The following is a 27824-nucleotide window of genomic DNA, read 5'->3' on the forward strand; positions in this document are numbered from 1 at the left end:
ATAGCGTTTCCTAACAAATGATGAACCTCACCTGACTGGGGAAGCGTCTTGTTGCCTCAGCAGAACTGCCCGTTGACCCGCCAACGGGCACCTGGCTCACCCTCGTGGTCTCAATAGTCCCCCAAGTGCACATCCCTCCTATTGGCTGAGGACACAATGAGTGAAACAGAAGCATCGATAGGCGAGCGCCGCGACTCTCCACGAGCCGGGTTAAGGCTCCGGGGTCGACCCCCGGAGCTGGCGGCCTGCAAAGCCCCCTTGTATTAAATATCATGGCTTTTGAAAGCTCCTGCTGCGGCACACGCAGGCTCAGGTTAGTGTAAATAAATAAACACGAGAGAGGAGGGGGGCTGAACATACATTTGGCAGGCTAATGTTGTGTCCCGAAGTGAAAGAGGCTGAGCTCGGTAAACACGACTCTCGTTGTAAACAGTGGCACGGAAACAAACAAGTGTGACAATGTTGGGATTTAATGAGGCCATTAAGCTTTCATCAAACTAATACAGTGAGTGTATGAAAATGACCAATCAAAGAATACCAAGCGTTTAAACCGCAGGACGTGTGGAAATACAGGACCAGCCACAACATTAGGCACACCTGCACGGCCACAATAAAGCACACAGGAACAGCCTTTCGCAAATCTAACTTGGTAACTTTTTATGAATGAACCGAGGTCTAAACAAGACAAAGGGCAGCTCTCGGTATGACGCAGTGCAATTTGGCAAACTACAACCGCAATCACAAAGGTGTTGTTATTGTCATACCTCTGCGGCAATGCTGCTTGCTCAAAACGGAGTACCGCATGTGGACGCGGCTCTTACAATTGCTTCTCATTAAATTCACCCAGTGGTCAATGTCGAACATGATTAGCCAAACCACCATCCAAAAAGCAGGAGGCAGATCTGTTAAGCACTTCAACCAAGGTGTCAACAGTTCGAAAAAAGATGATGAGCGTTCATTCTTGATGCCGCTGCTTCTTCCCCGTCATGCGTCGCCTCTGCCACTTGCTGGTCTTCTTGGCGCTGATTTTGCTCTCACTGACTCTCTTGTCCGCCTTCTTATCTGTCTTCCGGCCTCGTCCTCCTCGGCCGTCCTGCTTCCCTTTCCTCTTCCCCTTGCTGGTGTAGACACCGAGCGAGGAAGTCAGCGAGCGGATCCTGATATAGTACGGGGGAAAGATGGACAAAAAAAATGAACCGGCTTCCCATGTCGGCTGTTCTGTCACACACCAGGGTTTTTCCCTGCGTTCGAAATTGCGTGGCGGCCGCTTCCAGCTAATTTTGTGGCGCCCCCAGCCAGACCGATTGCTATCGCGCAACACAGCGTACAGCTCCAGCTGTGCAGGTTGAGCGATTGACATCCCTCTGGAGTAGCGACATATTTTAACTGCGATTGGAGCATTGTGGCACTATGGAAGCGTGATATCAACAGGAAGGACCTGAGGCAACTACTGAAGAAGAAACACATCGAATCCTGTTTTTCCAATAAACAGGAAAATATTGGAACAGATTTTTTTTTTTTTTTTACATCCAATCATAATTTCCCAGAGGACAGTGATTCTCAATCTAGGGTTGGTGAGCTCCCACTCGTGGAACCCGAAGGCACAACATTACAACGATCGATTTTCATTAGTTGCAGCTTGCATGAGGAGAAGCTTACTTTTTGTTCAAGATTGGATTGCCAGCTTTTTTTGGCATTGTCATTGGTTTCTCCTCTTCCTCCCCATTTTCATTTTCTTTAGGTTCCCCGTTGGCCTAAAAACAAAACAAAAAAATGAATGGTAGGTCGATGCTACCTCGATACGGTTGTTTTCTTTAAGCACTCAAGTTAGCATGTTCACCTTATTTGCTACTCGTTCGAGCAAGTGATTGGCGGTTAGGTCCAGATCGCTGATGGTCGTCACTGTGACCGTGTGATTTGGATGGTCAAATTGAACAGATTCTGTTGTATTGGTGATCACATCCTCCAGATCATCTTCACTTTCCGCTGTACGGGACATCAACATCAAGTTACAAGTCAATAAATTCAACTCGCATGCCAAGGTACTACTGTATCTGTTATCTAATATGTCAGTCTGAAATTTCCCCCACCTGGGACACCTGGGAACTCTTTCAAATTATGAAAATAAAATGCATGTCTGCTTTGAGCCTTCTGACTCACCGAGCGCTTCTTGTCTCTCCTTCAGCATTTTCACGTATTCCTTATGCCTCTGAAACACAGTCAAAGCAACACGGTGCTGTCCGAGTCGAAAATAGTTTTCGACAATCTGCTCCTTTGATTGGCACTGACCTCTTCTCTGACTCTGTTCTGTTCTTCCTTGATCTTCTTACGTATTTCTGCCACAGCTGCTTTCCTCCTTTCCACTTTCCGTTTATGGAAACCAGTGAGATAATCCCTGACAGGAAGATGTATCAACACAGCACACACACATCCGCCTTTAGAAATCCAGTATATAGCCTAATAATGCTCTTTGTTTGGTGATTGCAGTTTACAGTGTAAAATCAAATTGCATCATACTCAGGAGATGTTTATAGGTTTCAAATAACAATTATAATAATGATATAAAATGCCGTTCATAAAGATGTATTAAACTATAGACCCAATTCAAACATACATGCGAAACAACAACGAATACCGCTAGTGATGCGGTCACTAGCCATTAACTGAGCCAATACATTTATTTGTACGGCATTAGCGCTTTAACAACAGCTGTAGCTGTAGCAACATAAAAGAATAATTCGGTACACTTACTCTCTCTCTTCGTCGTCAAACATTAGGACGCATTTATTTTCCCTCTTCTTAGATCCAGGCTTGAATTTGGCCTTATTGGGCACATTATTGGGCTTTTTTCTGTTTTTCATTGCTCTGTGTTCGTATTTCCCATGTGCATGGGAGTCGGCTGTCTGTCAACTTCCGGGCTTTTAGTGTTTAACTGCGTGCTCGCTAATCACGTCCGACTCAAAACATGAATAGTGAGATTGGGTCCGGCAACTATCGACACAGTACATACGTTAAAAAATCGAATACACTATACAGTATTTACAGTACAAACACAAAGAACAACGATATACGTTGTTATAAAATAAAAGTTAACACCATACGGCTTTTGGATGAACTATCAGGCTTTACCAAAAATGGACTGTAACCTTTTCAGGTGACCTTCTCTCAACTTCTGAATGCACGAGCTGTTCAATGTTTATGCAACACTGTAGGTAGTACATAGACGACTCAGAATAAGGGGCAATCAAAAAACTCTAAACACCATCACATTTTGTTTTATTATAAAAAACCACCAACATCAAAATAATGGACAAGAATAAAATTTGGAAAATAAAAAGCGTAATGGGGGAAGGAAAAACAAACAAACAAAAAAATGATGTAACAATGAAAAATGGAACAACAGGAATAAACCCAGCCTACCCCTGGCAAAATGAGCATTGATTTGTTCTTTGTGCAGCCAAGAAAAAAAAATCGTCTGCCAGTTTTGACCTTTAAGAAAATGTTCTGCAAGTTCCTACAAGCATAATTTGTTTGTTCCCCTATTCTAAAATGAATAATTTGCGATGTGTACAGAAGGCAACGCTGAGCTACCACACCAATTCTTCACGTTCAAAAATAACACACACAAACAGGCTGACTTTCCTCCCCTCCAGCAAAGCATTAATCATAAATGTACATCATTAAATAAGACACAAAAGCTGGAATGACAGAAGTGCCCTTTGCGGAAAAATTTACAAATTAAAAAGCAAACTTTTTTTTTAAATTTCCATTTTAAATGTGATGACACATAAAATATTTTTGCTTAAAAATTAAGCATGTTTTGCTTGAAGGATTAACAAATGTAGACAGGTCTAAGAAAATAAAAAAATTCAACCGTATCACTGCACAAACACCTTGTTTTTACATTTTTTAAAATTCTTCAATGATGAAACAATGAGATGCCTTTTTTTTCACATACAACAGAAGTATTTTTTTTTAACTCAGGAAAATATTTTGACAATTGGGGCAAGACAGCTCAAATTGTTCAGGTGGTCCAGCCATCAGACCGACCTGATGAGGAACAATTGCCTGTGATGTGATCTACAACGTGGGCTTTCTTGGAACAATTACGCAAACGCTTACTATTCAATCTACTTTTAATAGTTGTTCTATTTGTATTTACAACCCAAGTACAAACTGTAAATATGCAATCCTTTTTACATGTTCTACAAGATGTATTGTCTGTGTCAGGAAGCGTTTGTATCAAACTCGATTAATTAGCAGCAGAATTATGACTGAAAGCTGCACCTTCTGACTTCCAATTGAGAATAAGCGACCTGGCGCTTGGGTATTCTGATTTCCCCCACAGTATAATGTACTGTGAATGAGGTAGATAAGAAGCGACACTCTTTAATAAAGTTGAAAGTAAACCGGTCTGATTTTCATGAGTATGTATTTTACAGCCCTTGGAAACGGAGTTGGCCGAGCGATTGAGATGATAGAAAGTGCTGATTATTGTGAAGCGTGGCATTAAACAGCTAAACGATGCACCTCTGCGATGGCATGAATTTGAACAGTTATTTATAAACTGTTCCCTTTGTCTTTAGAAGCCGCCCCCCCCCCCCCGACCCCCACACGTAATGTGCCAGTGAGCCAACTTTGTACCGTGAATGACCAAAAGGTGGCGAGATTGTTCTAAAGCTGAGCATCGGAAGAGATGCCGAAACGGGCTTGAAAATGTATTGGGTGTACAAAATTGGCGCTTATCATTTATATGCTGTAAATTGATGAGTTCAATCAACGGTAGCCTTCGGGTTGTATGTGCGCGAGCGTTCAGGATGCCACGACGGTCGTGCCGGCGCTCAGGCGCAACAGGATCTGCTGACAATCTTGCAGGGATCGACGATCTCCCACCCGCTCCAGCGTGCGTTTGGCCTCGGCCAGCAGATGGGCGCGATGCCCGGCCGGGGTTAACAGGGGCATGGGGAGGTGGCCGCAGGCCAGCAGAATGGCATGAGCCCGCTCCCGCTCACCCTCTGACGAGAACACGGGGAGGAAAAGTAGAGAGCGGCAGAGAGAAATTGAGTCCAAAATATATACACGTGTGAGTAACGCGTTTGTGCTGTATGGTTTGGTTGAACATTTAAAGACGACGTTCTAATCTATTCACATCGATCACATGACCATCATATCGTTTCAATGGGGGCAATGTAGCAGACTACAGCGTGATGAGGCAAAGACAAAGGAAGGTTGCATGGCAATTCCGTCGCGTGTACAATGTGCCAAAGCAACCGTGCCGTGTTCTTCACCTGCAGCGTGGAGGCCGTGCGTCCGGCGTCGCAGGTTGTGATCCAGCAGCTGGTGCGTCCGTGTGGGACTAGCTCCGGCCATCAGCCTCACTGTCGTCTCGTGGAGGAACACCTACACCAAAAGAGACGCAGCAGCCATGGGCTTAACGACAGTCACCGGGTGCAAACACAGTCGGAGCGGTAGAAGCTCGTGAAACTCGGCGAAGGGAACGATTTTTCTCTTTATTATCATTATTGGGATTCATCGGGTTATTTGACACTTCACCTTATGCTGGGTCTGTCTGGAGCACTGCGTGAGTCTTCTGAGCACACTGAGGTCACTTTGAAAACCGGCCAACTGAGATGCAGACGCTGGGCCAGGTTCCCCATTAGTGCTGCTTCCTCGCTGCCATAAACTGGTCCTCAAGGTCAGTAGAAGGTCACATACCAAGAGCTCCATCGCCTTAGATGATCAAGGAAAAAAGATGAGCAGAAAACTACTACGATAGCACACGTCTAATCTAATCTCTGCTACTTTTAAAATCTTGTTACTTTTTGAAGGTAGCTGTCGCAACACTGGTTCGAGCCATAGCATCGGACGTTCTTTGTACTTTGAGCTCACAATTTTTTCCCAGACCGAGTTCGGATTGAGCTATTTTCTTGATTGCTTATTCTGCTATATGAAAGGCAGCTACACAGGTTAATTGTACCTCCTTCCATCCCGCGGATAATTGTCCTGCCTGTCACTATAATCGCTTGCATAAATAGCTGAACAATATGCATTATTTGCACCAATTGAGTTCAATTAGATCATTTCCTGCACACAGCAAGAGACAAACAAGTCACTAACGTGCCCCTGCACTGTGCTTGGTGTAGGAGCGGCGTGCAGACGTGGGAGGCCTCTGTCATTCACTGCAGATGCATTGCACTTGGCTCCAAGATCATGCAATGCAACTACAATGCACCACAGCCACCACCTGCCATCTCACCGCAACGTCCACCGAGCCCCACCATATACAGTTAAGCATCGCGAACCACAAACCCAACAAAAACTCCAAACAAGACGCCGTGGGGCAAATATTTATCTGCTCTTCACCTTGTTTAAGTAGTCGCCTGGCTGGCCGAGAGGCACGGAGATGCTGGAGCGCAGGTAGCTGCTGGCTTGGTCGCAACGGGACAGGCAGGCTGCGGTTCCTTCTCCCTTTAGAGGCGACAGACTCATCTGAACCGACTTGCAGAGGGACTGCACAGCTTTGGGCAGAGGGTGGCTGAAACCAACAGGGGAGATAAGACAGTTAAAAACAGGGTACAGTAAACCGGATTTGAAAACACACGCACACATGCACAAAATGTTTGTCACTTTTTTTTTTCCTTCAACAAAATCGCCCCGTGGATCTTAGAAAAGATGTATAGTGTTAACATAATTGTTTGTTTGTTGACATGGTTACATGCTTTAATCCAGTGGGTATCATGTGTCTGATGCGCATGCCTTGGCCACCTGAGGGGAGCATAATACAGAGAGCCCAATGACATGGATATTTGAAGTTGGAGAAAAAAAAAAAAGTACTGTAGTACATGAATGGACCGTGAACACACCCTCAAACACTTGATGACTTCACAACCCATGGCACTTACTCAAGAGTGTGTCGAGTTCTCGGCATTCGCTCTGCTTCCACCAACAGAGACCTGACGGTGACATCATCACCCTGAAGCCAATAGACGGCAGCTTTTATCACCGAAGCCCACCACCGACTCACTGAATCTTTCACTGCCAGAGAAAAGGGGTGGAAAAGCGCCGTTTAGGACGACTTTAAAGGAAGGCTTCGAAAAGAACACATCACATCATTTTTTTTCTCCGATTGTGTCTTACTGTTTCTGAGATAAATTGATCACGTTTGAAGATGTCTTGTGCACTTTTGCCATTATTTCCAACAGACGTTATGGTCTGACTCAGCATCTTAACAAGCATGAACTAAATGGCGGGGGAGGGAAGCACCATATTGATTGCACGTCTTTTTATTTCAGGAGAAAACGTGTCCAATTATTAGCTCTCTAAGTGTACCGCGGGTCCAAGATGAAAATCAATTCATATTGATTCTTTCTTTGCCACTCCGACGTTCAAGAATCCCGTGAAGGAAGTTGAATTCTAAATATCCCCAGCAAGGAAGTGTTGGCTTTGCGCTATGCCGCGCCGACTGTACCGGGTGTGATGACGTGACTGGGAGGAGTTGAGAAGGGAGGAGCTGACGGAGAGTCCTCTGTGCACTTATTCAACTGCTGCAGGAACTCCAGGGCACTGGAAAAGTCCCTGGAAGAAGGAAGCAACAAGTACATAGCTGAAGAATAATGTCAGTCATTGATTCAGCCTCCGGTAAATCAACGCTGCGGGGGCACCCCCCTCCCCCCACCCCCACCCCGTCATACCCAGAGCCGGTTTTATGTTTGCCCGCTTCAGAGTCACTTTGAGGCTGTATGAGCGTGTGAACGGCTCTCTCAAGCAACTTTCTGCAGAAACAGCGGTGTAACTGGGCAACGGGGTCCGCTGGAAGGGAAACATTTACAGTCACACAAAGTCAGCGTCGAGTACGGCAGCAGGTTTCGCCTTTGACAAACGCTAAACATCAAATGCTTGATGACGCTTTCCAAATGGGTACCTGGGTCTCTCTGCGATGTGAACACCCCGTCGCTGCTCTCCGACCTCAATGACCAATCGCAGCTTAGAAAGAAGTGCCTGCCCAGCGGGGTGAAGAGCCAGCGCAGGCAGTCAGGGGTGTGCTTTGCCTCGCATTGATTTGCGATGCGCCCTGCACAACTCAGTAAGTAACCCTGCGGAAGAAGGGACTTTGCGTCACTTGAAATGGACACAATTTCAAAAATAGATGACAGACATGAGATACACACGGGCAGACAGGCGAAATGGAGACCCAGTATGGTGCGCATGGCTGCGGCCGCGGTGACGTAGATCTCTGCGAGTTGAGCGGATGCCATCTTTCCTTGAGCGCTTTCGCTGAGGTTGACAGCGCTCAGAGACAGCGACAGCGCCCACCAGCTGCTTCGCTGGGGCAGCTTTCCTACAAAAAGAATCAAATCACAAAACAAAGCTGACCAAAGTGCAGCGGTAGCCTCCTCTACACGTGCACATGGTACAGTGGTGACTTGAGATATCATTTCCCCAACTTACGAGTTTTCCAAGCTAAGAGCCATTCTTTGGATGATTTTTTTTTTCTGCTTTAACTTGCAAGCAAAAATTTGCGAAATAAGCACTGAATGGCGGCAGTGAACTCAACTCGCTTCACAACACTCGGTGGTCAAAAAAGGGGCTTTGAGCTGTTTATCGCCACTCGCATTTGAAGTGTACCGTCGAACTAAACAAAGAAAATGACACAAAGTGCGTTTAAAACAACCACATAGGTTTCCTTACAACAGCCCATTTAGCCGAATACTGAACGATAATGCCAAATAAATCCATGTTGTGTGATCAGCCCTTCAGCAATGGGCAATACAAACGGCAGTGCAACACATGTAGACAGACAATCTAACAAAACTCACAGGCATATATTCTTTATTCTAGACGAAAAACTAACATGACTGCTGTTAACCGAGTCAGTTGTGAAACTCTTCTTGCGTCTCTACATCCGTATTATACTTTCGTCAGGTGCCCAAGGAATACACATTAGAAAAACTGGGCAAAAACTCTTGACTTTTATTTAAACACATCATTACTGCATGTTTTTATTGAAATAAAAAATATTAAGGTACCACTGCAGTTGATTTTTTTTCAATGAAACCGAGGATACAAATTGTAATTCAGGTTAAACCGGTTTGCTTGCAACACAGACGAGTGTACAAACTGAAACGGAATGCAACAACAGAAACAAGAAGTAAAAACTAGAAGAGACTAGAATTCCAAAGTAACAAGGTTTGCTAATGGGCCTGCCCCTCCCCATTTTTGAGTACGTTTCGGAAGAGCTGTTTTCAACTCTTGCCCCGAGTGTCACTCAGATCGTCATGACATGTATGACAACTTGATGAAAACAATTAGTCCACAATCGATCGTATATTTTTGTTGATATTGTCGTTAAGGTTATTTCACAATTTTGATGAATGACCATTCCTACTAACCAGTGAGTTGCAGCTGGCTCAGACGATGGTATACCAGAGCAGCGTCCTTGGCGCTTGTCCTCGCCTCATCCCCCTCATGTTTGCCTCTGATTTGGTGAACGAGCCATCCGAGAGGAGTTGGGCGATGCAAAAAATACCGAATCAGGTTCCAGGATAACGAGCAGACCAGGTCCAGTTTGGTGGAAGGCAACGCTCTGGTCAAGATGGACAAGGAGGTCTTTAAACTGGTCAATGCCGCAGGATAATCTCCCTGTGTGAGAAGGACAACAGAGGAAAGGCGTTTGGAGAAGAGCGAATCGCGTTTTTCCAGCGTTTCCTTCCACGCAAAGTGTATGATGGTGCAAATGACAAGGAGAATGAACCCATAAAAAGAAGCAAGATAGTGAACGGCCTTTGATAAAGTTACCCATTGAAGCGCACTGTTTGAATGCTTTTAAAATTGTCAATCAAAAACAGGCCCCTCTTTTACAAGAGACGAAAACAGACTGATGGAGGGTAATCATTGGTTTTACTCCCCTGCAAACGAATGTGCAACTATATAAATAGCAATGACAGGAGTGAGTGTTGCCATTTTAGCAGCAGTGTGGATATATTTAGAGAAAATCTGCGCCAGGTATGGCAAGGTAGCCCATCAGGGCATATCTGAGCCTCTTCCAATTTGCAAAGTAGGCACAGTGTTTGTTCAGTCTTTGTTCTCACCCAACCAAATGTTCTAGTTCCATTGTGACCAAAAAAGGCAATGTGGTGGAGACGTTCTAAATGCAGAAGCCACAATTTGCGACGTGCGTGTTAACTGTATGCCTGATGGACGATTTCATCGCACTTACTCTCTTAAGGTGAACATCAGCTTGCTTTCGGTGTCTCCAGAAAGACACCGACTTGGGGGAGTGAAGCGGCGTGACGGGTTCCCAGAGGTAGAGCACCCGCACACAACCCCACACTGCTCCCAAACCACTCAGCAGCCAAGCCATCACCCATGGCAACAGACAACGCAGCCAAGTCGCTAGAATTCAGAAAGAAGAAAGGGCACACAGGTAATCAGAGTCGCACAAGCACTTCTGGGAATTCAAATGGACATCAGTTCCAAACAGCATCACAAAAGCTTGCTTTCTCACCAAAATCTTGGGTGGGGCTCGGGAACCAGACAAGAGTTCTCGAGGGCCCGTGCCCGGGAGAGAGACTTTCTGAGCTCTCGGAACCCAACAGGGAGGGCAGTGGATTCAGGGAGAGACAGAAGAAGGTCAGAGCGCAGAGAAGCAGACGTGAGCCATCCATCACTCCCACAGAGGAAGGAGAGTCTGGCTCACACTTCATCTGAAAGAAAGAATGACATCATGCCCATATGCGGCTTAAGACAGTAGACCATCGTGTGTAATAGCGGCCAAACTGTTTTGCTCTAATCGGAATTTACAATAGTGTTTTAAGTAAAGTGCAATGGGCAACATTCCGGTAATATGGTGCGGGCAAAATGAGCACTGCCCCCTAGCAATGTGGCATGCCAAGGTTCGGACTTGAAATAAAACAACATGTACATTACCTGATCGTTATCGATTAAGGGGCTGCCGGGCTCAGAATCCACACCGTAGGGAGAGAACTGGTGAGGGGAGACTGAGCCCAAATCAGAGGCTGGAGGGGACATCATTGCAATTTCCTCTTTAGGTTCCATATCCTCAGACAGTATCACCGACTCTGTGATAAACAAAGATATGAAATCAACGGAATTTGCTACAGGCGGCCATCTGTGCAAGCACACTCACTGTTCTTCTGGTTTGCCATTTTAAGAGACAGATTTTCCTGTCGAAGTTTGTGGTTGGCCTGCTTCAGGTACTTTATGTAGTCGATTGCTTTACTCAACACACCCGACTTATGCATCTGAGGGCAAAAATGTAGAGGAGGGGGGAAAAAATAAAAAATAAAAAAATGAACGTGAAAATCCCATCACGCTTACCTTCAAAAGGTGAGACTGACCTTGACGTCGTTGCCTACGACCAAGTCTCTCAGCTCCACAATCTTGTCATTGATGGATGACCGGTACCGCTTTTCAATGATGTTGTGGGTGGTCCTCCTCTCACCCTCCTTCACCACCCCTCCAATCATATGGCTCGTCTCCATGCTTGATATGGAGCCGTTTGCGCAGTGGGAGGAGCCTGGCTGCAGTTGTTTGATTGTCAGCTTTTCTCCGCCTCCCAGAACAGGAGTCAGGAGGTTGCCACCCATCAGTGTCTACAGACAACAGTCATTACGAGTGGCATTGCAAACACTTGACAATTGTTGGATTCATGATCGACGGTTCTCGGTCTACCACACAACTAATGTACTACTGTACTGGATTTTGATTTCTGACTTTACATAGGTGAGTGATTAGTTCATGATAGGAACTATGTCACATTCCGACTTCAGTACAAATTCTGTCTGTCCTACACGAAGGACCCCCTGTACTAACAACAGTGACAATGAATATTTGGAGTGTATTGCTGGCTGAGTACCGGAACTTGCAGTGTTGTGTTCTGGAGGGGCGTGGTCAATGTGGTGATCCCTGCTGGGTTTTGCATGGTGGACAGAACCAGGGAATCTGTCTTCAAAATCTGAGGTTGCTGAACCAAAACCTGGTGAAAAGCACACCCACACCATCAAAAAAAAAAAGGGGGTTGTAGAACTGACGTGTCTCAGTCATCAATAAGAATCTCGCAACATAGCCAAGTAATCCTTTGGGTACCTGCTGCATCTGCTGTGGCACAGCATGGACAGTAGTGGGCGCTGTAGAAAGAATGGCCTGACCAGTTGTCAGAAGGTGCTGGTGAATGGTCACTGGATGCAGTTGGGGCGATGTCATGAGACTTTGCATCTGTGGCTGTAGTACTGGAAGAAGATGAGAAATGACAAATGAGAACCAGTGCTCCGTGAATAGCGAGATTTGAACTAAATAAACAAGAACATTTCAAAGACATTGTGATGCAAGTGTGAAAAGTGAAGGTTGAGGTTAGCGAGTCTTTATCACCTGGGTAACCAGCAGTAGGGCTCTGGTGACAGATGACTGGGTTTTGGATGAAATGGGACTGCCCACCACTGGAGGCAATCATCACAGTTTGGGCCGCCTGCGTCTGGATGGGTGTTGGAACCAAAGTGTGAACTGGGACTCGCCGGGTCTGCATCTGCATCAAAACAAAAAGGAAAACAAGTTCCATCAACACTGACAAATGAGATATGAAGATGCATGTGTGTGTGTGTGTGTGTGTGTGTGTGCGTGTGTGTGTTTGTGTGTGTGTGATAGCATCACGTTACGTTTTGGGGTAGGGACAGTGTGGTGCCCATTATTTTGCTTGGGAAGATGATGACAGACTAGTATGTGCAGTTTGCATGACAGGCGACTGATGACTTTGTCTTCATAAATCAAAGGCCAAAAAAACTCATCTCACAAACTATAAATCAGTTCGATGTCCATATAAACCACGAGTGCAGTGTTTTATCACTGTGGCCTTTGTGTGTGTGTGTGTGTTTATCTTGATAGCTATCGATATAACTTGAGAGAATTAAACAAATGTTAGAACAAGCCTTATGCAATTGGGCCCTAGCCACGTCAATGTGGTATTTCATTTGTCAACTGCCTTAATTTGTTTGAGGCATGTATCAATCAAGTAGTTCACAGTTAAAAAAAAAAAGAGTTCATATTACATCTTATCTCGGCTGTCATCACACTGCAACGACGTGGCACGCGAGAGCAGGCAACGAGCTATTCTTCACTCGGCATGAGTGTAAGCGTTGTGGTGTAGGAAATGTTTCCAACCTGAATGGTGGGCTGGGCCATGAGGTGGGGCTGGATGGGTTGGACCACCTGAGGCCGCGGCTGAAGGGGCGGGGGGCTGCGGGTCACCTGCTGCGGTACTGCGGATGCTGTGGTCGCGGAGGGGCTCTGAGCAGGAGAGAAAGCCGGGGGGAGGGACCCGGACCTGGGGGACAATGTCTGAGGGGCAGAAAGGCCAACACTGGAGCCGCTGTAGGCAACTGGGGTTGCCGGTTGGGCGGGTCCACTGTTTTGATTGGCCGGTCGAGCGGCGGTGCTCAGAGTGTCGGCGGAGCTCATCTGCTCCGCAAACAAGTCGAGGAAGTCCCCCACCGGGTTGACGAGCTGGAACAACTCTGAGGAAATACGGAGAGTATCAAGACAAGCCATGACATCTATACTGTAGTATATGTACAGCAGAGTATGCGGAGCAGCATAAGACATGGCCCAAATTAAAGATCAAGTTATATCATTGACCAATGTCTTTTGTTTAGTTTGTTTATTTAAAGTAATGATTTATAGGTACTAACAAATTTCTCATGTGTGTCTTTACAAATACTGTGCCCACTGTAACAGTAACACCGGTGATGACTCGGTATGTCCTTGAGTAAAAGTGAAAAGGAAGGTGTCCTTGTCGATACGGCTGAAGTGTCAAAGCTGTTTTTATGGCACAAAGATAAGACAAGAAATAGCAGCGAATGTCGCAGACTGGCCTTGAAGAACACACAGACATTGCTTCTGCTCTTGGCCTTGAAAAATGAGGTGCCGATGGCCCAGACAGACAAGACCAACTGTAAAACTGGAATTTCGACGTTGAGTTTGTGGCACTGATGAAACTTAATTGCTGATTGAAGGTGGGAATTTGCCACCTTTTTTTCTGGGTGTCATTTTAATAAAATGGCATCTAAATCTGGCTGGGTAGTATCTCGCGATGTTATCATTCCTCGATATATTTTGTGGCATATATTTTAAAACAACGGCCCAACTTCATTGGAACTGGGTTTGTCCTAACATGTCTAACATTTAGATCAGTACAAGTGACACAGTCACACGTTATTTGCACAGTTGCATATTTCTTTAGCAGAGAAAATCAGTCTGCTATTGTTGTTGATGAATGACATATTGACCCAAATTTTGACGACTAGTATATTTTAAAAATCTTATTTTGTTCTCAATTTAACTTAAACTTTAACACTGTAACTATATAAGTAGATGTACAACATCCGTAGGCTAAATGGTGACAAATTTTTCAGAATATGACTCGAGGGCCCTATTGAACGGCCTTACTTCTAACGCAACGACTGTACAAGGCAGCCTGAGGGTTATCCTTATGCGGCTTTGGGCGGAAAGAACGAAAGCAGTCAGACACATTTCACCGGTGACGTGACATCACTCGGCACACGCCCGACGACTACATTTATTCATATGAAGCTGAATACCGTCATTATTTAACTGGTTTTAAAATACCTATAGATCTTCATGAAGAAAGTATCTAGTATTGTTTTCAAGAGTTTTGAGGCCTCCAGCTGAAAGCTCAGTGAAGTGTTGACCATTGGGAAACTGATGAAATGACATGCGGATAGAATTGCGCAACTACCAACAAGCCAGTGCTTTCCACTAATTATTCGACTTCTATGAAAACTCAGGCTCATTCTGTCATGTATCACACATGAATGCATTTATGCTGACAAATTCAATGGGGAGGGGGGCACATTGTTGGCCGGACAGACAGAACAAGGCAGCTCGGAGCCCTCGGATGCCCCAGACAATGAGAATTAATTGTGTGGGCTTCTCGATGAAAAGAAAAAAAAGGTTTTGTAAATAGAGTTCCAAAGAGAGTAATTAGAAGGTGGGAGGGAATGTTCTAGATGTACGGGGACAAGTGCGCAAGTATGTGGACATGATTAAACGAAACAAGCGTCAACTGATCTTTAAGGGAAAAAGACAACAACATGATTTTGAACATTGTATGTTCCATTGTTAAGGGTATGTTGGTGGTGGGGTGGTTCCCCGGAGAAGTGGTCTTCCGAATAAGAAAATGACATCCCAAAGACTTCATGGTTAACAAACACTTTGTACGAGGCTGTCCACGCAGCAACTCGCAAAGTGCTACACGTTCAAAATAAATTCCTTCATTCATTAATCATCATTGTCCATTATAACTCTGTTTTGCACTATGTAAATGCCGAAATGATATAATAATTTGGCAGAAGTAGATGCTTGTGGTCTCGGACTTGGCTATCTGGTACACGAACAACTTGCACACAAGAGCTATTGCACAACACAGCATTAAAATAATAAGTTGAAGTGCGGTGTTATGGTTTCCTCGCTATCGCACATTTCATCATTCGCAAAATTGTGGATTTTCAAGCAATCGTTTTCAATGAGCCTTTACGGGACACATGCACGTCTGAGTTTAGAGTTGCACACCTCCAGTGCAGTAGCTGCGGTCGAAGGTTTTAGAATTACTCTAACAGCTACACTAACTTCAGTTGATTCGCCTGTGCCGTTTTTGCATTTGAACATTTAAATATAAAATGTTCTGTGTTCATTTTATTCATGTTACGGTTGACTTTGTAATTCAAAGTGACAAAACGTATTTGCAAATCGTACAAGTCAGAGTTTTCTTTTCCTCAAAGTGATGTTATAAAATAGTCTCCCATGTCTCCCATGTTGAACGGGAGTGCACTGTAATCCATTTCGGTATTCCGGAGTGTTATACCATGGTGAAGCTCTGCGAGCATCTTGTTTTATGAATTTGCATCACTGCAAATGCGAGCATCTTGTATGAATTTGCATCACTGCAACTACAGCAGCACTGAAACAATCGTATATACAGAAGCACCATTCCCATGAGACTTTTTAATGCACTTAAGTAATTAGAATGAAAACATACCGAATACTGAACGAGAGCTCCGAGTAACCTTGCTTTCAACGACGGGCGAGAGTAATCTGATTTTCTCACTAATTACTCGCGACTTCAATAAATAAGACACGCTCAGCCTCTTCCGCTGTGCTATGACTCGCATAACCCATGCTTACCAGACTGAGCTGAAACCGACAACTAAAGACGAAACACGGTTGTCAGTGACATTACAACTCACCATCGATGTCCCCCTGTGTTAAGCCATCTCCTAATTCCAAAGTCGGGTCCACGTTCTCCATTGGAGACATGTACTCTCCACAGTCCATCCTTGACCGCCGTCACCGACACAGCTCTCGGCTCGAGTTGAATCCAAACAGAAGCCAACGCACACGCAGGCCCCTAATATTTATTTGTTGTGCTTAAAAGTTGAAGTCGGACACCAGCGCCTCAAAAGAGGCAGCGGTCTATCCGGCTGTACTTATTTACAAATAATAGTGTCGGCCGAAGACGCCATATTGTTTTACAGTAGTTACGTCATTCACAAATAGACGCCGTGGTCTAAAACGAGCTCGGATTGGTCCAAACGGATGTGTTGTTGTCAGCAGACCAGTCGCGATCGACCAATTGGAAAACCACATTCTTCGTGGCCTGATAGTACGTCATCTATCAGAAGCTCCTGTCTCATTTGAATAAATCCCGCCCCTAACGCACCCGCCTGCAACGAGAAGTGAACCGCACCCGCCAAATGTAATACATTGATAATACTGGTTCTTAAATAGAAATTAAATTAAAAATAGATTCGGGACACATGGTAATTGAAATCATCACCGTCTTCCGCCTACCGATTACATAATGGGTAAATGCGTTTCATCATTCTAACCAACAAACTAAACAATGCCAACATTATTTCTTGATGAAATAAGACATGTTCGGACTGAGTTTGATCCCCTCTTTTTGGGTGAATTGTGAAACAGTCTAACGTTTATTACGAAATGCGTTTACGTATTGTTAAAAAAATGCCATTACTTATTTCAGCGGCGGTTGACGCAAATTAAAAAGGATTAAAAACAATGTCCGTTATCAGGTGAAATAAACCAAATCATATAATAACTTGCATTGTCTATGACGTCCCCACCACCCGAGCACATTTTTAACAAAAAAACAATTAATCCTCGAAGATGAAATGACACAGCTTTAAAAAAGGTCTGGTGTAGAAATAAAACTAGATGACCAGATGTCTTTAAAAGTGCATTTATTTGTCATTTGGCATTACATGGTTGATCACAAAAAGGAGACACTGTGTAGATTAACAATACAGTATATAGGAAATACCTAAAAAAAACGAAACAAAAAAATCACTGCACTCTCATCAGTTTCTTTACAAATGAAACAATTTGTATTATTTCGATTTTGTTCAATTGCTTTTCAAACTCAAACAAAACAATATAAATATTGAAAAAAAAACAGCAGTCATTTTCTGACAATATTTCAGAGATAGTCAGAGGCACACTGTTCATGTTCATTTTTTCCAAGAGAACTTATAAGTAGTTTTTTCTGAGTCTTTGGTTTTACATTTGATGATTTTCACGGCAGCGGAAGCAGGCAAGGCGACCACTGCCACAGCCTTTCCGACTGAAGTGAGCGCATCTAGGACAGGATGTCTTGCTGCTGCAACAGGCGCAGCTGCCACAGTGTCCTGAACTATTGCTGCCCCCGTTCCCGCAGCGAAAGTTCCAACTGGCGCGGAGGCGTTTTGCCCTGCCACCGAAGCTAAAGACGCACTGGCCGCACCTTGCGCCCCAAGAGCAGCACTCATGGCCGCCCCTGTCCCCAAGGAAGCCCCCACAACTAAGGAAGCCCCGAGAGCAAAAGCACCGACACAACTAACCTGTTCAAGGGTATCGGATGCTCCCTCCTTCAAACTCTCCGCCTCCAAACCAGCGACGACTCCTATCGCACCCCCAACAAGTCCCCCAGCAGCTGCCCCCAGCGCCAAAGCGGTCTTTCCCGAGGCCGCCGCAACTACGGCGCCCACTGCGTTCCCGACACCGGCGGCTCCAGCTGCAGACGCTCCAATGAGCTTAAGTGCACCCACGCCGACGACCTTCCCCACCAGAGATGCGGAGAGGGCAGCTGTCAAGGGGACAGCGATGCCAAAGGCAACTCCAACTGCCAGCCCGATGACGCCAGTAGCCACCATGAGCTTCAACCTCTTCAGCACCTGTGGAGAGACAGTGGCCTCTTTCCTCATTTTCGAGGCTTCGCTGCTTCCCCTGCGCTTGCTTTTTTCATTTTCTCCCTGCAACTTCCTCTTCCGAGGCCACTGTGAAACACCGTTACTTTCTTTTTCGTCAGGCTCCAATTCCAATTGCTCTTCGTAGCTCTTCTCCAACATTATCCTTCTCTGTTCTTCCCTGATAGCGGCCTCGGCCTCTTCGAACATAGCGTTGCTAAAATACCCGCTTTTACTCTGCTTCACCATGCTGTCCACCTTACTTATGAGTTCTTGAACCTGCGCCGGATTATTGGAGTTTTTATGATTGTTGAACACTTGGTACCTGCCTCCGCAATTGTCAATGAGATTCTTAAGTCCAGCAGGAGAATCTTTCAGGTATTCGTCGAACTCCACGCCTTCAAGTTCATCCCCCTTGGTAAAAAGAACCACTGTGTGGTATTTGACGGCATCATCTCCGAATATTTTGGCCAGATTGATAATAGCCTGGTCCTCATGGTGCGTATAACGACCAATCGGCACCGCCAAGAGAAAAGCGTGCGGCCCAGGAGCGGAGAAAGACAGACACTTAGCAATTTCTGCATGAATCTGCTCCTCGCTGAGGTGAGTGTCCCCGAAGCCCGGCATGTCAACCACCGTAATTCGCCTCAGTCTCTTCTGGTCATGACCTTCTGCAAGCTCAGTGCTCCCACCCTGACATTTCCGGGTCACTGAGCTGGCACTGGGCTTTGACAGGAACTGTCTTCGGCCCAAGATGGTGTTTCCAGATGCGCTCTTGCCAGATCCCGTATTTCCGATAAGAACCAACCTGAGGTCTTCTTCAAGCCCCGCCATCCCCAAAACATCCTCCAAATCAACTGGCTCGTGCTCCTCTCCACTCAGTGATGGGGAAAGCTGCACAAAACGTGTTGAAACTCATTACAATTGTGAATAAAAACTGATCAATGCATGCAGTCACTTCAAATACGTTTATTTTTCAGCCACATCATTTGGAGCAGCAGTACAATGTACTGACAAATGAAAGACACTCTTGCTTACATATTTCTCCATGTAAGGGTCAAAGCGTACTTGCTCCAAGCTGTTTGTTGATCACTCCAAGTTGAAGTTGACTGTAAAATTCACACAAAAAACAAACGGGAATTAACAGTGCTAAACGCGAAAAACGCTCAATCAAACTGGTAGAAGGGTAACCATAAATTAACATAGAGGTACATCATTCTAAACATTGAAACAACTGATACTTTAAGTCGTAGAGCAGCAACAAATACAGACAGTGGTGGGCAGTCAACACCGACGGAAGGTTCGTCTGTCAATTTTCGGCCGTCACTTGCCCAAAAAGCAAATGACAACATTTGGAAATGTTTTGGCCACGCATTGGCACTTTAGACTCATCCAGACGACAGAGATTTCTGCGTGACCGCGCTGCGTCTTATCAAAAGCCGTATCTGTTGTGAGCTCTCCGCTTTTGCGGCGATGGAAGTTACCGATGTTTTGGTTTCCTTTCCATTGGTCTCGCACAGCTGGTCAGACCGCACCCGGGAAGAAAAATTGCGACCTCTGCTGGCAGGTAGTAAACTTGGCATTTAACTTCAATTTCGTCTCAGACGTAGACTGCTCCCAGCTGTCACGGACATGTTTGTATCGTTCACTTACGCGTGTTAAAAAGGAAACGCGTGAGGAACTCAAGGGGCGAAAAAAAAATTCAAACCTCGCTTTTTGGTTTTGATGGATATATCGATACTTGGATCGATCAGCATAGCAGTACTAAAATTATCGTTACAGTAAATACTTGTTTGAAAAACAAGTGGTACCCCTTACATACAAAACGCAAAGCTGTAAGAAGGTGCACCGTGACTACTGTATTCTTGTGCCTCGTATGCACATAGCCCGTAACCACCACAAGGAAAAAAAACTGTACGCCGTACAATTCATGCAGTAGCGACACCGTACTTCAAATGACCTATACTGTACATATCAACGTTACGCGTGACTTCTGGCTGGAATTGGCTTGACTAGCGAAATGGGACCAAGCAACTAGCATTAGCACATCGAAATCCACTGCGAACAATTAAAATTAAGACCGTATCAAATCGTTTCAAAATGTTTTACCTAGGTCTTGGTAAGTCGACTTCTGTCCGTATTGCTCGCAGGTCGTCTTGTCGTTGACGTTGGTGGCGTGGACCGTTCTTTCTTTCTTTCTTTGGGTGTCCGCCACGCCTACAGGAGGGCTGACAGGTATATACACGCAAACAAGATTTGTCTTCGTAACTATCCGTCACTTTTTTTTCTGACAATCACACCAAAATGGCTTGTTCATTCTTTAGCGACAATGTGTTTCCACTGAATATCATCGAGGACAACATTAGAAATGCAACATTTTTGCACATTCGATCCAAATCTAAATGGGAAAATGAAAGTATATCCGTGTGGATTCTTGTAAAACGAAAGTCAAAGTATATTGTCAATTCCTTCAAATTTATCGGTTTGAACATGACATATGTTGTCTTTGTCGTGTATTCAATTCCATATAGGTTGAACACGATTTACAAAACATTGTATTCTGTTTTTATTTGTTTGACACGACGTCCCAACTTCATTGGAATTGGGTTTGTGAGATACATCTGTACATCGTTGAGCAAGTTTCAGACCCATAATCATTTGCGTCGCCTAATCAGAAACAGGTCAATCATATTCAGCGAGGTGAGCTCGAATTTATATTTAGCAACCTGTAGCATAAGGACTCAAGACAGACAGTGAATGTCGAAACTGCAAAACAGTCAAGTTTTGAAGTAAACCACATAAATTAATTTTAAAACAGATATTTAATCCTTATCAATTTACCCTTAGATGCTTAAAAACCCCCAACAATTATACCTTCCGACATTTGCCTGGAACACAACACTTTTATCTTATAATGATCAATCACTGTCCGTGTACAGCAATTCACACCCCAATTCCATGTTTGTTTGTTTGTTTTTTTCACATCATGTGATGTCGCATTTGATCTTTCACGATGTTCGTCCTTTGTGATGACAAAGTGATAATGGCTTTTGTTTCCCACTCTGTCATCAAGAGTCTACAAGGGAAACCGCTTGTTCCCTCCATCCTTTCTCTTCCTCCGCGAAGCCCCACTGAGGTGTGCTGCTATAGCTCGCTGCGGGAGCGAGATATGCGAGGGCCTTTTCGGATTTCTTTCCTCTTCTCCTCCTTCCTCCTCCTCTTCTCTTCCTCCCTCAGGATCTTCTGGAAGGCCTCCGCAGTGTGAAGCACCTGAGGCCACGAAACCCCAAACGACTCGGATAAGATGCGGTGTACAGCAGTAAAGTACAAGACATCTGTCGGCGGGCTCTTGGATGTAACAAAAGAAAGTAGTATGTGGCTGCTTATGTGAAACAATTGGGCTTCTATCTTGTGTCGGTTGCAGTCGTGTTACTTGATCCAAATATTTGTGTGCTGTATTTTTAAAAGATTCACAGCAATTGCAGAACATGGCACCTAGCGTCGATTGCTAGTATCTAAACGCACCGTATCATGCAAAATGGGGGCGACTCGATCGACATTTCACTTACATCATCTCTTTCTGTCCGGTAAGGGTTGATGAAGTCCGGAGATTTCTCTGTTATTCCCAGTTCCTGCGACATCTTCATGATTGGGGGGGTGACACACAGATATGGAGGCGAAAGTCAAATTAAAATATAAGAAATAAAGCAAATCGCTTCAAGTGGAGGTAGAGGTGGCCACGAGTGTCATCCGAAGGTTGCAAAAGATTCACAGAACCAAGATACAAGTTGATGTGAATTTTGCCTTTCGGCTCCTTACTAGAGAACAACGCATGCAACTGAAATATGAAACAGTTCACATTTTTATGGTGTTTGGGCCTCAGGGAAAAACCAAAATTCTTATTTGCATCTTCAGCTCAAGAAGCTTCGTAATCACTGCTCGACATCACAGTGTCAAATTTTGGACAAACCGTCACTTTTATTTTATATTTTTTATGTTTACAGTTGAAAGGAGAAGATACTTTAATTTGGCAATCTTACCAGTGTGAGGACATGTTGGTGGGCTCCTCCTGTGAAAACGCCGGTCTGGTTACAAAAATTAAGCCCCCACCGCAGCAGTCCACCCCAGTCGGCATTGCGGTCAAAGTAGTGGTGGACAATGCGTGGAAAGCGCAACGCCACGTCGCCAAAAAATGCCGTGTTCTCCACGACGTGGGAATAAGCTGGGGAGAGTAATGACGAGAGGGTGAGTCCGAAAAAAAAGAAAGAAAGAAAAGCAAGGTGTTGAGATAACGCTCGGAGTAAAGTGATGGATGAAAGCGCGTGACCTGCATAAATCAAAGCGGATGGCGATAGTTGGGCTGTTGGCAGCCGCTCGCCGTCAGAGGAAACGAAGGCAAAACTGACAGAGGCATTGCTTTTAGAAGAAAGAGAAATGCTAATTTTGTTCGAATCAAACTTGTCAAGTTGGTGCGTTTGAAACACCGCGGAGCTGCTGCTTGAAAGTTAAAAGGTAAACCATAAAAGAATAATAAGGGAGTCAGACCTTCTTTGATTTTATCATCCAGAGGGAATGGGTCATTGGGCTGCATGTTGGCTGAGACCAGGATTTCTTTGGAGTCTTCCAAAACCTTAGGAAGAAAATCACATTACTAGGATACGGTCTTTGAAAATGTAACAACAATGTAAAAAAAAACAACAACAACACAGGGGTGGGGGGGGGGGTTCTTCACTGGCTTGTTTCAACCTTCCTGCATACATCAAATGCAAGATTTATCCACGATGATTTGTTTTGGATCATCTTGCTGATGTAGCTTTCTGACATTTTTGCTGCGACAGTCGTGCCGAGTGGAATGTGCCTCCATGCCGGGCCAGTGATGCATCCACAATAGTGCACACGAGAGATAAGGCGCAGACATTGGCCCACGTGCAAAATGACAAATCAAGCCAAAGTCAGGGCAGTGACTTTGTGTCTTTACAAACGTCATGTCAAAACTCCGCGTTATGCCTCAAAGGCATTTCTGAGACTCCTAAAGGGATGACGTGCAGTTGTATTTCGTGTCTGTGGCGGGTGATTGGACAAAGTGGTCAAGATCTGCTGACGATGCATTTTAGCTGGAGGTTGACTAGTCCTTGGGGGGGGGGGGGGGGGACACAAGAGATGCCAGGCGGGATATCCAACATAGGCTGGCAAATGACGATACAGCGTCGCTCTTAGTCACAGCGAGACTGGATGGAGCGCACAAGCAGAGGAATTCAGATTCTCTCAAGAGCTCGAGAACCTGCCGATGAATACAATTGGTTGGATTAGCCGCGTTTGATTCTCCGCTGCCCCCTCAGTCTGCGCGAGGAGGAAAGCAGTCGGGATGAGTCTTGAGTATAGACAAAACGCACGTTGAAAGGAGGAGCAGTGAATTGAATTGCTGAAGGGTTCACCTCGCTCTCCACATGGAGAGAACGTATACAATTAAGAAAGGAACAGCCTGATTTGGGCGCGAAAGCTATCTGGTAAAAAGTCTGCGATTTCTCAAGGTATTGACTGACGTGAATGCCTGTGCAGTGTCCCAACATTGTGTGCATGTCACACATTACCTTGAAGAGGCCTTTGAGCATGATGTCGATGATCTTATATTGCTGGTTAATGTCATTCAGCTCCACCAGATTCTTCAGCGCGTTGAGTTGATCTCTTCTCTTTGTTTCAAACAGACGCTTATCTGGCGAGAGCGGGTCAGGAGGCGCAAACGCACACAGCGGTAGAACATAACCACGGAAAAATTCTTTCTGACCATACTTATGTCATACTTTCAGGTACTTGTACTACACTTAAGTATTCTTTTTTTTTTCTCCCTCTGAACCAAGTACATCTTTTGGGTCTTACATTTCCACTCTTTCTTTCACCAACATAGTTAAACAGGATCTTGTCTTCTGTTATACAAAATATTTAGGACGTTTCCTTAAGTACAGTGTGTGAGTACTCTTGCTATCATGAGAAAGCAGGCACAAACACACACAGACGCACACAGCCGTAGCAGAAGGATACAGATCTGCAGGTTCGAGTCGTGTCTTGGCCTGTGTGTGTCGGGGTCTCCTGAGCTGAGGGAGGCGAGCGCCAGAAACGTCACGCATACACCCCACATGGTCAGGAAGAGGTCGGCGCGGTCGCCAATCAACTGCACGGAGAGGCAAAAGCAGAAAATGGATGACATCCAAAACCGATGACGTTTTTTGCGTAATGCAGCTCAGTCATAAACAATCAGAAAGAAAACAATCACCTCCCGGGGATCGTTGATAAAACAAAGCCGTGTTCAAATCATTGTGTTTGTGGTACCATTTTTCTGCGTTGGTACTTGTGGAAAATGGTCAGTATGGAACACCAGAGGGTAGTCGGCGTTACAAAGTGGGCTCCTTATGTCCCTCTTAATCGAAGACATCTGATTCTGGCACTCGTTTAATCTCCAGAGACAATTTTGAAGCACAGTATCACCCTCTTTCCCTCCTACCGGCTTTGCCTCTCTCTCTTTCTCCCTCTCCTCCTCCAGTCCAATTGCCTTGGCATTCACGGCAGTCGATTTTGATGTCCGGCTGCTACGTTCCCTTATGCGGAGGCTTTTTTGGAAGGGAGGCAAAGAAGATAAATAATGACAAACAGAGGCTCAGCAAATTAAGATTTTATGAAGACAGAGAAGAGAAGGGCAGAAAAAAGAATGACCGGAATACGTTGGAGAGGAAGAGGCCGGACGATAATTCACATGACAGATGAATAATTTAGCAAGGGCAATCAATGCGCTATGAGAAGGTTAGATGAAGGTGACCAGGCAGAGCAGAGAGTAGCACTTTGAGAAGAGGATCACGGCAAATTTTCTTTGCTGAGGCACAGTGGAAATAAGTGCAAATAATGTGGTTTGAGTGCAAGATAGCGGAGAAGTCACAGGCTGGACAAGAGCGCCGGAACATTGTCGCAAAGCTAAAGTGGTGACAAAACATGAATGCCCGGTCCTCAGTTCGTACAAAAACACACACTCCTTTTTTAAAAAAAGGAGTTTAAAATGGACCCGCATTTCCCCATATAAGTGCACTATTCGAATAATAATGATACTAATGAGATATTTATCATGAAATATAGGGCCCGCATAGTTGTACAACATTAGCATAAATGGAAAACAATGAAAAAAAATAATGACGAGGCGAGTTGTTTCAGCGACTTTGTTGTCAATATTGGGGGCATCGGGGCTTCAATCCATATCGTGGGAATTTTCAAACCTGGACAAAATCTCTCACTCTGCTCGAAAGCTGAGGTCGAAGAACGCAACCATTCAGTATGACAACAAACCAGAATACACACAAAAATCAATAACAAAAAATGACTTAATGGAATAAAACGAACGTTTTTGAGTTGCCCAGTCAGAACCCAGATGAATACCCAAGTGTAAATCTGTGGTGTTATAAAACCTATGCTTCACATTCTGACCAATTTTGATCACTTTTGCAAGGAACAAATTTTCAACTGAATTGGGGGGAGAGAGAGAACACCCTGTTTTTTTTTTAAACAGGGTGTTCAATTTCCATCCACCCTGGATTCTCTTCTCACCTGGTTGGATTTTGCTTCAGCTGCTGCTGCTCCAATTCGGTGTGTTTAGCTCCAAGGCCAGTGGAGTGTGCTCAAGTCTTGCCAGACGATTACAACCTCCTGTGGTGCAGAGGCTAAGGTGAAATGTCTTCTAAATGGAATTCGTGAAGTTACTGAAATAATAAAAGACAAAGAAGAAGCTAAACTTGTTTTCATATTGCCGTTGAAATCCTTGTGAGGCGAAAACATGCATCCAGGATCCAAACATGCGATGCCACTTTGCTACTGCTGTAGTCCCATCGGTTTAAAACTATAAAAATAATTAAGTGTGGGAGGCAGCTTGGAGCAGCCAAATGCCCCACATCCATTTAAAGACATATCTGAGCCCGGAGGTGTGAAAAGCACATCGTGGGACAGGCGCCAATGTTGATCAGACAGCTGGACAACGAGTGTTGCGGAATCCCCCAAAGGGTCTTTGAAGGCTCCAGCAAGCAAGTTTCATCTTGGAAGAATGACACATGACTGCAGTTACATCCTCTCCCCATTCATTCACAGGCGATTATACGGGTCGTCGTGTGTAAATCAAATAATTCTGACATCCACTTACCAGTTTGTTGACTTAGTTCAAGCTATTAATGTGTCACACGTATTTTCGTCTCGTTGCAAAAGGAATCGGATATTTTACAAAGGACATCGTCACTTCTGAGCCAACAGAGAAGATCAGACCAATAAATGAAACTCGCTCATCACTCACCGCGTTAGAATCGGAGGTCCTTTTGAAATCTCTCCCCGTACTAATCTTTTACTTCAGCAAGCCGAAGTGCTCGACAGGACACTTGACCCACGAAGATCCTCAGGTGATAAAACGGACACATTGGATTGCGGTGGCTCATTTACATATGCGGACTGCGCTCGGTGCTGCTCCACTCCGTTGGTGCCACGATCGCACAGGCTTCCCTCCGACGAATGGCAGCAAACAGCCAGCCGGCTAAGGCGATGGTTTCTTTCCGGAATGGTTATAGGGTGACACCACGTGGGGTCCGTTCGGATTCGGCACCGCCGCTTCCGTAGAGTATTTGAGAATTAAAAAAAAAACGAGCAAGATAAACGCTAATGAGTTTTTATCAGAGGTCTTTTGGCTGTAATGTGATAGCATATACTGTACCAATGATGAAACAGCGTGGACCGTACTAATTTATAAAAACACAAATTCAAGTTTATTATAGTTACAGAAAACGGACAAAATACTGATACAACAACAAAAAAATGTTAATGGAAAAAACAGTGCTTGAAAAAAGATTACTGAAACTACAAGGTCCATGAGGCACAACATGACATATTGTGAAGCCCCTGTACCACAAATGACTGTCAAATCATGGTACTGATTGATTGATAGTGTGTCATTTGCAATGTTGAAGTGACGGTTTAATTCAGCGTTTATCTAGGAGCATCCAAATACTACTTTTTAGTTAGCAAATATACACAGTAAATAAAATGTTTGTGGAAATACTATTGGGTCATGCGAATTCACAAAGGACATTGCAATAGAAGCATAACGATAACGATGCTTTCCAAATGTGTCACTTTTCTACAGCACTTTCACTGTTCACTGTGAAGTCAGACAAACAGATGGACACCTCCCCCAAACGTCTGAAGACAAGAATTAAGGAACAACAAAGTGGTGAAGTACTGCTGTGTGGCTTTGAGCGAGAGGAGCTTGTTCTTAAGTCTGTATTGTAAAAAGACCCCAAATTATGGCAACATCTTGTGAAAATGTTCTATTTAGAAGGATCTTGAATCAAATGTTGCTTTCAGCAATCACTTACTGGACTGATTTCTATTTTCCTTGTGGTCTGTGTGATCAAGAAAGAGACAATCAAGTATAAAGATTAAGTGAGACTATAAAGTAGCAATATTTACTGTTACTGAAAAAAACAGTAATAAGTGCGTGGGCTACACACTTTGCCAGAGGAGTAAAAAGTACATCAG

General features: G+C 44.6%; 5 protein-coding genes across 15 annotated transcripts in view; all 5 read right to left on the reverse strand.

Annotated features, from left to right (window-relative positions):
- Positions 1–452: 452 nt before the first annotated feature.
- Positions 453–2911, reverse strand: nol12 (nucleolar protein 12). Its single transcript, XM_086134134.1, has 6 exons — positions 2752–2911; positions 2290–2395; positions 2161–2209; positions 1841–1986; positions 1660–1754; positions 453–1157 (listed from the first exon to the last, which is right to left on the reverse strand). The coding sequence occupies exons 1-6, from the start codon at positions 2859–2861 to the stop codon at positions 956–958; spliced, it is 708 nt and encodes a 235-aa protein (XP_085990260.1). The 5' UTR covers positions 2862–2911; the 3' UTR covers positions 453–955.
- A 348-nt stretch (positions 2912–3259) lies between these two features.
- Positions 3260–16554, reverse strand: srebf2 (sterol regulatory element binding transcription factor 2). Its single transcript, XM_086133302.1, has 20 exons — positions 16275–16554; positions 13174–13526; positions 12388–12541; positions 12106–12248; positions 11876–11995; positions 11358–11612; positions 11147–11261; positions 10927–11078; positions 10505–10703; positions 10217–10392; positions 9390–9639; positions 8169–8338; positions 7922–8093; positions 7692–7809; positions 7469–7575; positions 6903–7035; positions 6364–6535; positions 5554–5730; positions 5289–5400; positions 3260–5015 (listed from the first exon to the last, which is right to left on the reverse strand). The coding sequence occupies exons 1-20, from the start codon at positions 16360–16362 to the stop codon at positions 4813–4815; spliced, it is 3369 nt and encodes a 1122-aa protein (XP_085989428.1). The 5' UTR covers positions 16363–16554; the 3' UTR covers positions 3260–4812.
- Positions 16555–17271: 717 nt separating this feature from the next.
- LOC147192412 (uncharacterized) lies at positions 17272–20655 on the reverse strand. The gene is made up of 3 exons (XM_086133319.1): positions 20379–20655; positions 19308–19378; positions 17272–19163 (listed from the first exon to the last, which is right to left on the reverse strand). The coding sequence occupies exons 2-3, from the start codon at positions 19317–19319 to the stop codon at positions 17556–17558; spliced, it is 1620 nt and encodes a 539-aa protein (XP_085989445.1). The 5' UTR covers positions 19320–19378; positions 20379–20655; the 3' UTR covers positions 17272–17555.
- A 156-nt stretch (positions 20656–20811) lies between these two features.
- Positions 20812–26856, reverse strand: ccdc134 (coiled-coil domain containing 134). Of its 6 annotated transcripts, XM_086133325.1 has the most exons (9): positions 26590–26856; positions 25857–25955; positions 24769–24874; positions 24309–24438; positions 23861–23982; positions 22815–22899; positions 22310–22491; positions 21839–21910; positions 20812–21539 (listed from the first exon to the last, which is right to left on the reverse strand). In XM_086133325.1, exons 4-9 carry the CDS (start codon positions 24403–24405, stop codon positions 21414–21416), a joined length of 684 nt encoding a protein of 227 aa, XP_085989451.1. In that variant the 5' UTR covers positions 24406–24438; positions 24769–24874; positions 25857–25955; positions 26590–26856; the 3' UTR covers positions 20812–21413. The 6 variants fall into 6 exon arrangements, with proteins under 6 accessions (XP_085989451.1, XP_085989449.1, XP_085989446.1 ...); XM_086133323.1 differs by lacking the exon at positions 24769–24874; XM_086133320.1 differs by having other exon boundaries at positions 24309–24874.
- A 170-nt stretch (positions 26857–27026) lies between these two features.
- Positions 27027–27824, reverse strand: part of mei1 (meiotic double-stranded break formation protein 1) — a 28460-nt gene continuing 27662 nt past the window's right edge. For all 6 annotated transcript variants that reach the window (XM_086133842.1, XM_086133845.1, XM_086133844.1 and 3 more), the window contains one exon: positions 27027–27485. In XM_086133842.1, the coding sequence (XP_085989968.1) occupies positions 27416–27485 (70 nt within the window). In that variant the 3' untranslated portion in view covers positions 27027–27415. The remainder of the gene's footprint in view (positions 27486–27824) is intronic.

Source organism: Hippocampus guttulatus, chromosome 16, assembly GCF_054856545.1.
Source record: "Hippocampus guttulatus isolate MCC_2025c chromosome 16, RoL_Hgut_1.0, whole genome shotgun sequence".
Lineage (NCBI taxonomy): Eukaryota > Metazoa > Chordata > Actinopteri > Syngnathiformes > Syngnathidae > Hippocampus > Hippocampus guttulatus.